This window comes from Oncorhynchus kisutch, linkage group LG15 (assembly GCF_002021735.2).
Source record: "Oncorhynchus kisutch isolate 150728-3 linkage group LG15, Okis_V2, whole genome shotgun sequence".
Classification (NCBI taxonomy): domain Eukaryota; kingdom Metazoa; phylum Chordata; class Actinopteri; order Salmoniformes; family Salmonidae; genus Oncorhynchus; species Oncorhynchus kisutch.
The window spans coordinates 64,981,555-64,995,131 of record NC_034188.2 but is presented as its reverse complement, the minus strand read 5'-3'; the positions used below and the strand labels follow the sequence as shown (position 1 = coordinate 64,995,131).

General features: G+C 42.2%; 1 protein-coding gene across 1 annotated transcript; it reads right to left on the bottom strand.

Annotated features, from left to right (window-relative positions):
• Positions 1 to 2,438: 2,438 nt before the first annotated feature.
• On the bottom strand, positions 2,439 to 13,267 carry LOC109906079 (prolyl 4-hydroxylase subunit alpha-3-like). The gene is made up of 13 exons (XM_020503738.2): positions 12,859 to 13,267; positions 12,213 to 12,367; positions 11,835 to 12,064; positions 10,160 to 10,309; positions 9,962 to 10,013; positions 9,317 to 9,480; positions 8,813 to 8,989; positions 7,041 to 7,105; positions 6,427 to 6,586; positions 5,880 to 5,942; positions 5,483 to 5,551; positions 4,540 to 4,636; positions 2,439 to 3,901 (listed from the first exon to the last, which is right to left on the bottom strand). The coding sequence occupies exons 1-13, from the start codon at positions 13,047 to 13,049 to the stop codon at positions 3,831 to 3,833; spliced, it is 1,644 nt and encodes a 547-aa protein (XP_020359327.1). The 5' UTR covers positions 13,050 to 13,267; the 3' UTR covers positions 2,439 to 3,830.
• Between the last annotated feature and the right edge of the window lie 310 nt (positions 13,268 to 13,577).

Below are 13,577 nucleotides of genomic sequence, written 5' to 3'. Positions count from 1 at the left end.
AGTTGCTCCCGACGCCACTTGAGTACACTGCAGCATCCACGGAGAGGCTCTTACTGCCAAGGGAATGCCTGATAGCTTGAAAGACGTTTTGGACTCTACAGTAAAAATGGTTAACTTTGTTAAAGCAAGGCCTTGTGTATTTTCTGCACTATGCAATGATATGGGCAGCGACCATGTAATGCCTTTACAAGGGGCAAAGTATTGACATGTTTTTTTTTTTGCTTGCATAATGACAAGTTTCTCACATGACTGGCCAATCTGGGTGATGTTTTTTCTCACCTGAATGATCTTAATCTAGGATTTCAGGGACTCCGCAACTATATTCAATGTGCAGGACAAAATTGAGGCTATGATTAAGAAGTTGGAGCTCTTCTCTGTCTGCATTAACAAGGACAACACACAGGTCTTTCCATCATTGTATGCTTTTTTTGTGTGCAAATGAATTTAAGCTTACAATGTTAAATGTCATATAGCGAAGCACATGAGTGAGTTGGGTGCGCAATTACGAAGGTACTTTCCCGAAGCGGATGACACAAACAACTGGATTCGTTATCCCTTTCATGCCCTGCCTCCAGTCCACTTACCGATATCTGAACAAGAGAGCCTCATCAAAATTGCAACAAGCGGTTCTGTGAAAATTACATTTAATCAAAAGCCACTGCCAGATTTCTGGATTGGGCTGCAGTCAGAGTATCCTGCCTTTGCAAATCGTGCTGTTAAGACACTGATGCCCTTTGCAACCACGTACCTATGTGAGAGTGGATTCTCTGCTCTCACTAGCAGGAACACTAAATACAGGCACAGACTGGGTGTGGAGACTGGGACTCTCCAATACAACCCAACATTGCAGTTATGTGCATCCTTTCAAGCACACCCTTCTAATTAACATGTGGTGAGTTATTCACCATTTTTGATGAACAAATAAGGTTTTATATGTAATATGGCTAAATAATGAGCAAAATGATTGATTATTATTATATTATTATTTGTGCCCTGGTCCTATAAGAGCTCTTTGTCCCTTCCCACGAGCCGGGTTGTGACAAAAATGTCTCATTTAGTGTGTGTGTGGCAGGCTTACAATGATGGCAAAAAAACTACATTTGAGAGTTCGCTGACCCTGGTGTTATAGGGGGTACGCAGCTGGAGGTTGAATGTTTGAAGGGTTACGGGACTATAAAACGTTTGGGAACCACTGTTAGAGCGTTCAAATTTAAATCTGGACCATGAAGCCAGTTCTGCCTTTTTTCATGCTTTTTCAGGGATTTATTTGTACACAGTAGTCTACTGATATATTTCTGATGCCATCATGGCATCAAAGATCCACATTGTAATACCCCATTTACTCTAGTTTATTTTCACTCGATCTACCAGACATTGGTTGCAACATATACAATTTTACTTCTTTACAATACAGTGTGTTCTTCTGGTCATTGTAGGTTGGTGATCTACTGTAAGTTTCCTCTCCTGATACAAGTCACATGCCTCAAATGTTTGGACAGTGAGGAAGAAACTCTTCTTCTTCGTCTTCTTTTTCTTCTATGGTATTATGCCAGTCTGCAATAAAACTAGGAAGAAACTCTGAAGTGCCTAGCAACTAGGACCACAGAAGCCATGTGTGTTGTTGTGATGGTAGCAACATTCCCACAGAGCAAAGTAAAGGCCTGTTCCCTGTGAACTGAGGAAATTGCAAGTTTCACTGTTTCACAGCAGTCTTGTGTCAAAGAAAGCCACCACTTTTAGAAGAAACATTTATCTGCCACTTCACTACAGTTCTAATAGTTTACATTTATGCAACAAATTGGTGCTGTAGCGTAGCATTTCCCATGTTGTCTGTTACATGGTAGGCTAAGACACTATGCAGTGATCATATTCTATGACAATATTTCAGTCACCAAAATGGAGTAAAGCATCATCAGTGTTTCTGCAAAGTAAGCCTGCTCCACAACTTCATCAGTAGGGTCGGGCAGCGCATATTTTTAAATGTTTTATGCCAGATGGAGTATGATGGCATTTAGTCGCATTACAATTATAATTACCTACAGCTGCCCACTTCAATCCTTTTTACAATTTCTTTGTCCCACATCAAATCAACCCCTCCCAACTGTGAAATTCTGCATCGACTTAATATTAAGACCCCTTCTCCTTTCCAACTGCGGTCTGGGATTCCAAATGTACTATTAGTTCACCCAGTACCAGATGTCTCAGAGGGAACAGAGGGAATATTAGACAGCTACATGGACTCAGATTGTTCACTGATTGTTCACTGATTTCCATATGACATGCTTGGGCCAGTCAGGAATGAACGCAGTGTACGAGAGGAGAAATTCAATTTCCTCAATGTGCAACGTCAACTATAAATAGTCTTCTGAATGTAAAAGAGTAAATATGTTTTTGTGAAGGTTCTGTTTAAAGTGCTTAGTAATGAGGCAGACATAACATTAACAAAAATATGTATTTATTTTAAAACCATATAAAGATTGAGAATTCCAGAGAATACTCATTCTTGGTTGGAGAAGCTCCAAAGGCACAACCTCCATCCTCCATGTATTTGATCAAGTATGGGCCTCCTGTCAATCCACTCCAGGGGGAACAATCAAGGTCTACTGTTAAGGAATGCAGTTGGGAGCATGTAGCATTCCTGTAGTATATGGCCCCTGTGTTTGTATCGGTGTGTGTGTGTCTAAAGGGGAGGAGTGGTAGGGGGTTGAGCACTGGAGGGAGATATGGTCCCTGTTGAACCCCTCTCCCTTCCTCAACACTCCCTGTCACTCAAAAGGCAGCAGCACTGACAGAAAAGCCCCTTGGAGCCTACAGCTCCTATAGTAAGTACATTTCACTCCTCACCCTCATAGACTAGGTGTGAAAGCTAGCATGCACTCTCTGACCTACATACAGACAAATCTTTTGTCTGGTTGGTAGGCAGCTAGACACCCAGGATTTGAGGTCAGAGACTCGGTACTAAAGCAGATGCATTCCCACTTTCCAATCATCTGGTTTACAGACCATGACTAATGCATGATGCCACTGAATGGGAGTTAGAAGACTAAACAGGTTTGACTCATATCCATTCCATTAGCTACAAGGAGATGAGCAATAGAGAACACACCAAATGTCATCAAGCCCCTCAGTGGGAGAGACGACGACCTCAGCTCCTTTGATTTCCTGAACTGACTGAGCATGAATGGGAAACAGTTACAATAACCCTTTTCCTCTGAATAACAGCACTGCTCTTAACTACATTCTTAAGGTGTGAGATGGTTCCAGAAATATTATTCTAAAAATAAATATTCTGATAAAGATCAGTGCTGTGCTAATGAGATCAGTCCGTGTGAAGAGTATCCTGACAGATTCAGTGCATCACTTTTCAAAAGGATGCATTATACGTTTTTCCCCCCCAAACAAACTGACACCGGAGGCAAACAGCCTAGCAGAGTTAACTGAAACCAGCCCAGTGTGTGAGGGTAGAGGCCTCTCTCTCTCTGCTCCAGCAGGGACTGACTGGGGAGTTGGAGCAAGAGGCCGCTCTGCCTTTGGGGCTGATTGCCAAATGCCCCCTCCACACCCACCACCCCCTTCCCAAAACCAACTCAGCCCCCCTGCCATTCCAGCCCCCTCCAGCAGTGTCTGTGCTCCTTATTCCCTTGGGCCTGAAGCTCCAATCACAGATGCAGGCTGCTCCTTGGTTGCCTTCCCCTCCCCCAGCCGCTAGCACTCTCTCATGCCCTCTCTCATTCCCTCCCTCTCTCGCTCTGCCTGCGTGGTGCGCGCGGCTCCATTGTGGAGACTGGCTCTTGTACTCCAAGCGGTCCCAGCAGCTGCTTTCTCTCTTCTCACTCCTCAGGATTGGGGCTACAGCGTCTCTGGAACTCCTGGCCATACTCATGGATCCATTTGTTAGCCACTGGAACAGGGCATGGACAACAGAGAGTGTGTGTTAGTGGTGTATGTCACACAGTAGTCAAACAAACATAAAATATAATATACAGGTCTGTAAAAAGGAGTCGTTAAATACTCACTGATCCCCTAAAAGTGTTGACAAACATTTGTATAGTCAAATGGGTCCCTTGTATATAGACCCATCAATAATGGCAAATGGGGCCCGATTTCCTTGTTATAATCTTAGTTCAAATACATAAACATACAGTAAAAAGGTATATTCTGTACTTGCTCCTGTAAATGTCTCTTAGATGCAGCCTCTCACAGTAATGACTAATACCCCTCTCTGTGCGTTTCCTTTAGCCTTGTCACTGACTGTGGGATCCAGGATGGAGTTAAATTACGTGGAATGGAGGCCCACATGTTTAGCATCCCAGAGCAGTGCTCAGTACCTGACCTCCTCTCTATATCATCCCTAACTATCTGTCTAATGCAGTGCAGATGTGGCCCCGGGCTCCTGCTGTGACTTCAGCATGACAGACAGGGGCTACTGGAATAGACGTAGGGTTCTTAACTTTCCACATCTGACACTGCTCACTGTGCCTGTATGCTTTTCTATAGGAACTATGTGGTGTTCCCGGTTGTCTCATTAAAGCCTCTTACCCCATTTGTCCCCAACAAGGACAGGACAGCCAGCATGCAGAGTGTCCCCATCTCCTTGACCGTTCCGATGGAGGTTCCACCAGAAAAGGGCAGCATTCTGGAACACGAGAGACAATGGAAATGTTTCACTAAAAAACATAGGAAAGAAACATTTTAAATCGTGCCTGGATTTTGTGTGGGCCACTATCATGCCTGGATTTTGTGTGGGCCACTATCATGCCTGGATTTTGTGTGGGCCACTATCATGCCTGGAATTTGTTTGGTCTTCTCCTCTACTTGACAATCCTAAGACATTATTCCTCCATAAAAATATATATTTTGTATACTTGTAAGTTAAAATCCCACGTGCATAGCTGTGCTCCAAGTACAACATCTTTGACATGGATATGGGGCAGGAAGTGAAACCTTAATAAAATCCAGGTTGAGAGGTTAAAACCTGGTGAGGTCCTGTGTCTTTTCAACAGCAGCTCATTTATTAAACCAAACACTACACTGTTGTGCGTCCCAAATGGCATCAGATTCCCTATATAATGTACTACTTTTGACCAGGGCCCTGATCAAAAGTAGTACACTATAAAGGGAATTGGGTGCCATTTGGCTCCTCTTTTCTCAACAGGCCAGTACTACTCAACAGTACTACTCAAAACATCTTAAGAAATGATGTGACCTTTCTGAGGAAGGAATTTCTTATTATTCTTGATGCCATTTTAACAGAGTGAAGGCTTATGAGCGTACGTGTTCTGGCTTGAAGCAATTTCGATGGGTAAACAGAAGAAGATTAAGAATATGTCCCAAATAGCACCCTATTCCCTATATAGTGCATTACTTTTGACAAACAGCCTGGTAAAAAATAAAGAAAGAGTAGTGCACTATGTAGGGAATAGGGTGCCATTTGGGACACATCCTAAGTTTAGCCAGCAGCTGACGTGTGCAGTTCATTTACCTCCAGAACAGGAACGCTGAAGTTAGCATGGATGAAGGCTGTGGACCCACCTGCGTCCACAGAGCTGAGCTGTGGAGGATGACAACATTCTCACTGAGTTGTGTCTAGTCTAGCCACTGTGTGCACATGTCATAAAAAAGCCATCCGTGCCAGAATACGGAGTGTGGAGTTTATCCAAAACTCACAAGCAGACAGTCTTTTCCATACCGCCTTAACTGGAAGTTTGACATTGGACTAAAATATCATTGCAATTTTCAATAATATAATACTGAATTCTTATGCTGATAAATGCAATCTAGCAGACACTATCTCCAAAGATGTTTTTACTGGATTTCCACAAATGAGACAATCATGCACATATAATAAGATAACAAGATAAAACAAATGATTAACTTACGTATATCATGAACGTTGCCACTCGATTCCCGGTGTTGAGCCTAAAAAGGGGGCTTGATGCTGACTGGTTATATGTAGGAAATAGTAATCATAAATATATCATGTCCTTCCTTACTTTCCCGCCATAGACTATGGCTATGTCTCAAATGGTACCCTATTCCCCTATATAGAGCACTAATTTTGACCAGAGAACTATGGGCCCTGGTCAAAAGTAGTGTACTAGGGCAGTGGTTCCCAAACTGTGGGGCGCGCTCGGGCAGGGGGGCTGGGTACCCCTCCCTCAAATAAGTTGTAATAGTAGAATGCACAAGGTGCAATTTCAAAATTGGGTAGTGCATCATCAGTTTTCCTCTTGTCTTGTCAGTGTGTTTGAGTGAAAAAGTTTAGGAACCCTTGTACTAGCGAATAGGATGACGTTTGGGACACTACCCATCACTCAACACTAACACACAAAATGAGGGTACACTATTGCATCAAGTGTTTATTAATGTAGTAAATGTTAGGTTTATTCAAGATCTACTGTTCTAAATATAGAGAAACCCACTCACCGTTGCATGGTCAAAATGGGGTTCATAGTGTCCTCCAATCCCATAGTTTACCACTTGGAGGTACTCTGCATACGGAGGCTGCACATTGAGACTTGTGAGCAAGGTGATTCTCTGGTCCAGCCTCCCAATGATAGGGTGGGCTGTCTCCTTTAACCATGCACTGAAAAACAAACCACAAACTCTCATAATACAGATCATGTTACTGTCTTGGTTTGAGCTCGACCAGATGCTCTTCTGACAGGTGACGTCATTCCTACGTGATGTGCAGTCCTAAACCGATCAGTGCAGATACTCGTCTTGCTACCTGACGTAAGACAACGACGTACACTTCCTCTTCCACTGACACTGTAGGTTCCAGAGGTGTTCAGCCAATTTCCATTCAAAGGTTAAAGTTTATCCCACATTTAACTATCATACATTACATATAGCTAATAGGCCTGCAAATCCTGTGTGCACCATAAAATTAGCCCAAACATTTTATAGTGTTATACAGTATATTCACGGGTTGTTGTTCGGGTGCATTGTTCTGCTTGGTGCTTTATTACTGCTGTAAGTGTTATGAGGAGGAACAGTAAACTGTACATTTAATAGTGGCATGTTTCTGATAGTAGTACCTCTTGCTGATGCGATACTCTGCAGTAGCCTGTTCCTCTCCAGATGCCACCACAGATCTCCTTAACTTATGGCACAAAAATAAAGAAAACTATCAATACTCAATTTTATACAGCAGTAACATTTTAAGATCAAACTGCAGGGATCTGTCTGACAAGAGAGACATTAATGATGTGAGGATAGAGAACAGAACACCCAAAAGAGCTCAGTAAATAAACATCATTTTTTGAATATGTTAAAACTGGCAACCGCAGTAATTTTCCAATGAAGCCATGCCTGACGAAAATACTTGACTGGCATTTCTATCTACGCTCTCTCTAAATACTTTGGACTAGACAGCTAATACTAAACCATTGGAGCCAAGCATGAACACACAAATGCCATGCTCAGACAATGATGTATGTGCCTATGTGCTCAGGGCAAGGAGTGCTGCATGTGCTCCAGGCTCCAAATGACTAATACTCCAGGAGTGACTCCCAAATGGCAGCCTATTCCCTATATAGTGCACTACTTTTGTAGTGCACTATATAGGGAATAAGGTGCTATTTGAGATGCAGGCCAGGCCTGGTTTTAATCACCCCACCAGAGTGCCATCAAATGTTGACATAATAATGAAATAAGTAGAGGGATTTCCATTTGAAGAAGGGGTGGAAAACCTGTTGAACAGTGCCAAAACCTCACACAATCTAGGAGATCATTTGGGTTACAGCATCTCGCCAGAAAAACTGAGTTAGCATAAACACTATTAGGACGATAGATCTTTCTATGCTGCTGGCACAGGACAGACACAGTATTATTTTCCATTAGCTATTGAGATGAGAAGTCAGTTTTTACCCATAGCCCTCAACAATTTGGACCGTCTGAGGCACTCCGCCAAGGATCGGAAGTAATGTATCCTTTATTACTTTAACCTTTGCTTAATGGTTGGAACAATATCAACTATTCCTCCAATGGGTTTTTGAGAGATCCCTAAACCTCTCACTATTGTTCAACTTTTCCTAGATTGGGATCCGTACAAAGTAAAGTCAATTGAGTCAGACGTTCTTCTTGCAAACCAGCTTGATGGACATATTTGCGCTCTTTTTGGCATGTATGATCAGATTGTAAATATTTGTTAATATTCTCAAAATTGCAACCAGGTCACAGAACTGAGACTGAGATCACAAACATGCAAGAATAGAAAGATTACTATATGATAAAAATCGTATCATAGCCTGCCAATGTAATCTAAGGTGTAACTATTACTCGGGTGAAAAACTAGCACCTCAGTTCAGTGGCAGTCTAAGCGGCCAGACCACAAGGAAAAAAAGATGGCCGATGGGAAATTTCCAGAAATAACCGCTATCCCAGCAGAGCCAAAAGGAACACTGTTCGGTGTGTAGAGTCACTCTCCTGCACAATCTTTACTGGAGTCATAAAATAGGCCATTGACATGTAATACATTTAATAATCCTTCAGATGTGCAAAAACGAATCATGACACTTTTATCAGTTATGTGATTTAAAAGACATTCCTCATTTTCAATTGACTTGGAATGTGGTAATCTCAATCAATGTTATGACAATGACATCTGAGGCCATATGTATCAAGCTTCTCAGAGTTGGATGGCTGATTTAGGATCAGTTTTGCCTTATAGATCACAATCAACAAGACTGGATCGGGAGGACTGGATCTTAGATCAGCATTTCTTATCCGAGGCGTTTGATACATACTGCACATGATAGGCCTTTTCTGAGTAAAAGGGTTGATACCATGGCAGTAGATAGACACTCACCCCTGTCTGGGCGAGTTCCCTGATGCTCTCTGCCTCTGAGTCAGTGATGAAGCTGTGGTAGAGGACCACGTAAGGCTGCAGGCTCAGCACCTCACGTCTGATTGGCTGCAGTAGCAACCCAGGACTGTCATTGTTGAAATAGTCACAGAAGAGCCGGGGGTTTTCATAATGCGTTGGCTGTGAGGAGAGAATGGCATCTGAAGTCCATTATTGGAGCCGAAACATGTAAAGAAAGCGGCAGTATTTTCTTTTCATCCTCAAAACTTGTATTTTAAAACTCTTTTCTCTCTCTGTGAGCTCCAGACTATAGCCAAGTCTCTGCACATTATTTGAAAACCACTGTTTTCCTCATATTTTGGCTCATATGGTGTCATACATTTAAAAGGACAGTATGATTTCTGTTGCTGTTTGGAGCATTTCTAAAAGTTAGCAAATGTATCACTCAATTGCTACCCCATATAGCCGGGTGGGTGGACAAGATTATAATATCATAGATGAGTATACCTGAGTGCCCTGTGTCCGACATAGTCTCTCATAGGTGTTCCTTGTCCGTAGATAGGTGGTGTTGGGCCTCTTCAACCCAGTGTCAGTGCTCAGTAAGGGTGGACTGTCAACTAGCAGTCGCTCATACTTCTGTACATTCTTTAAAACTCTCCCGTTCATGGGATCTTCAGGAAGGGAATCATGTAAATACCATCAATGTGATACCATGAGTTTGGAGAAACAAATCACAGCGTGCAGTTGGTCAAATATGAACAAGCAAGCATGTTTCCTGGTCATTTTACAGGAAATGTATGTACTTTTATTAAAAGAGGCCTGAATTGTTAGGTCCAGGCCCACGTCTGCATTATGCACAGTAAGTATACAGTACTTCAGGGCTCAGCTACCATATGGGGAAGTAGGCTGACATACAAAGCAGGCTGCCTCTATATAGTGTGGGAGAGTAGTGGGATGTTTTTATATGGAGTGGGGCAGTCCCACTCATTTCATATTTTTATGTTTATTGGACAGAATAAAGAGAAAGGAAGGAGTAGTGGATCGGAGTAAAACCCATGCTCGCATAGTATGTGTGATCCAGAGACAGCTGTTTAAACCGCTGGACCACCCCAGGCCACAGTATAGTGGAATGTTTTAATTGAACAGGCTTACCATGGTTCAACAACTCCTGAGAGAGACTCAGTGCATAGGAAATGTTTCCTGTCTGAAACAAAACAAAAAAGTTAAATTTGGTCAACAAAATGCTAAAAGAATCACATCTTCTCTAATTCTTTACATTTTTCAACCAATAGGTCTATCTATTTTGAAAAGAGTCAGAATAACTTGTATTTCTATGTGAAAAATAGACACCTTGAAGTGAGAGAAGGCCAGGTGATCCAGAGCATCTTCCAGAGTTCCCTCATTCTCTGGACTCCATTCCCCCCCCGCCCCTCGGAACAGACGCACTGACTCCTCCAGCCACTGCACTGAGTGGTAGTAGTCCTCCAGCTCATAGGCAACCTGCAATACAACAACAGGATGTTAGCATTAGAAAACAACAGAAAGATTTTATAATGACAAATTGAGACACATTATTTTCCTGAACTTGGAAATGTTTATCTGTAATCAAAACTTCTGTTGGAAGGAAAGAGTAAACACCTTTTAAAGCATTGTAAATATCATTCTCTCGCATCTAGAAGAGAAGAGAGCCACGTAAAGTACATGTAGCACTATAATTGTTGATGGTGGCTGCGGCTTTGTACGCGCCCCGGAAATGTGAGAAATAAAGCTAACCCTTAGCTTACCCTGCTGGTTTTAACGACTGGGCTTTAGCTACCATAAAAGCGCAGTTGTAGAACTGTTACTGTATGCTGACTCACAACACCCCAAACGGAGCATCTGTTTACACATGATCACAGTCAGATAATCTTGGTGTTAACAAAAGTGAAGCAAACGCCCATACTCCACATTCTTATACTTCCATAAACAGAGATTATGATTTTCCACACTGTCTCTCCCACACAGTGCCCCTTGTGCACTGCCACTGTACATAAACAATAGGATCCATTGTGAAGTGACTCATCATGAGGAAGACTTTTCCGTGTCCCAAATGCTACCCTATTCTCTTTATTTGCACTACTCTTGACCAGGACATATAGAAATCTGGTCAAATGTAGTGCAGTAAATAGGGAATAGGCTGCCATATTGGATGCACATCATGCACCCTTTTCAAATTTGTCTGAGAGGGCACTCCGGTCTTGTCATTCTATATGAACCCCCCTGACACACAGGAAGAGGACTTTACTCCATCTCTAACCACAGAGTATGACAGGCTCAGAACAAAACTGTGTTTTATGGTCTTCTGCTAATGCTAATTAGGGAAGCCAGATCTCACAGCACCATCTGCCCAGCAGGCTAGCACTCCTCCTGTTACATGCTCTCCTCCTCTCCATGACTCCAACAGCACATCTCCAGTTGACACTTTACAGAGTGCAATGTGAGCAGAGATGACATTTTGGTCACATCCCATAGTGAGCGGATGCCAAAAGGAAATGAAGTAAAATGAACCCATAAAGCCTACGTCCCTTTTCTTCACCCTTTTCCAGAAGTGTGTACTTGCACAATACCCATCATGGATTTAAAAACATGGTATAGGATGAACTTTAATGTCCTCAACAGGAAAATGGTCTTGAACACACAATACTGCTGTATACAAAAGACACTGTACACAATAACATAATGCATACATTGTACATTACCCTTATCATACACACTTCTCATATAGCCACATACTGTACATAATACATATAGAACATTCCCTTATTCAGTCAGTGGAGTACTATTGTCGTTCAGGTATGATGGACATGGGAATGAATGAGCGCTTATACCAGTTCATTTTACAAGTGGGATTTGTGTAATCTTTGGCTGGAGGGAGATTCCATCATTGTTAGATCCATGCGAGACAGTGTGCAAGTGCACACTTTAGGAGAAGAGTGGAGAATCAGGCACCACCAGTGATTAAATGGGTGAGTTATTAGTGGCTTACCTTCCCAACCAGGAAGCAATCATCCCCAGAAAGATGGACAGATACTGTGGGACTGTAGATGTCAATGGGGTTGCCGTCAGTGATCCTCTGGAAGTGACCTCTCACAAGTCCCCCCACTTGAAGGGCATACACATCCTGCAGCCTCATCAGCCCCTTGGCAGCCCCCTGAAGGTCCTCCAGTTTGGGCAAGCTGCCCTCCTTCTCCACCTCCTCGTAACCAGACCTGAAGTCTGAAACACAACAAGGGGGAATGAGTGGGAGTGAGGTAATGACAGGACACAAGAAGCGGGGGATGGAGCTTTGACAAACTTAGGTCCCAGGTGATGTCAGTTGTAAGGACCAGATGTGTTTTTAAAGAGAGTCGTAAAGGGAAACAACCTTGGGTGTTCTCTTGTGCTTCATCACTGTAGATCAGATTCAGCCACTCAGACTGCAAGCGCTTGATAAGAGTGAACGCCACCAAGGGGTTTGCCATAGCAGCTGATGGTCCACTGTACACCTCACTGTGCAAGTCTGACACCTTTGCATAAAACCTGCAGAAAGAGTCTACAAGTATTATACATTTAGAGAGAATATATCCCCTTAAGATGATATCATGATAGGGGAGACAACCATGCAATGATATATGTATGAGGCTTTCCATGGACATTCTTCTCCTAAACTAGTATAGAACTCATCTTGAGTTTATGATAGGCTTTAGAACGAACTTAACATTAGTAAATTAGTCATTATAAATGTTAAGTTTCTTCTAAAGTTACCTACACGGATGGAGGCGATTCATCGATGGCATATGTTCCGCAAGGAATACAACGCCTTAAGTAAGACGGTAACAGTAGCCTATCATGAAATTGTATGGAATATAATAAAGGACACATAGCCCAAACTTAGAAACAATTATTTACCTCTATTTGTTCTCTGTCTCCCTCTAAAACCACCCACTCCGAAGCCTTAATAATTAAGCCTACAATATAAGTGGTAGTCTATCAAGCGTGCATCATGACAACATTCACTGTCTGTTACTCACCTTTTTATGTCTTCAAGTCTCTCCGATTCGTGTTCGATGTAAGTTTCTAAATGATCAATAAGTTGTCTTTCAACATTGATGGCTTGTTTTACGTTCAATAATGACGTATACATTTCACCAAAAGATAACGGCATCAAAATTACACGGATTATAACACAGGCTGAGTAAATGGATTTGAAATAATATAGCATTTTGCGCGCGTATGATCCCCTCGATTATGTTTAAAATGTTGCCTATGCTTGTGCTAGATTTTTTGTAAACTCGAATCTACAATGGTTCTTGCTGTCAATGTATAAAGTGTAGCGCAGTTTCTTGTTTGAAACCACTCAAGCCTGCCCTACGGGAAAGCTGCGCTCGGTCCTGCGGTTCTGTGTAAATCTCTGCAATGTTCTCAACAGCGCGCGCCGGTCACACCTAAAACATCAGCTTTCACCACTTCACATGGTCTGTCATCGGGAGGAATAGTTCAACAATACCTATCTCATATATGAAGTTGCATGATTAATGAACAATCATATTACATTAGGTAGTTTAGGAAAACTGTATTTGCTTAAATGTATTGCAATAGTTTGCACTTTGGAATTGTGATGCATGAATGTGCCCAGTCCCTTTCTTCCACTTATATAATAGTCTCGTTAAATTGCTTTATAATAACTCTGAATATCAAATAATCGAACCCTTATTGCTTTAGCTATCAATGTTTTAATTTCGCCAAAGGA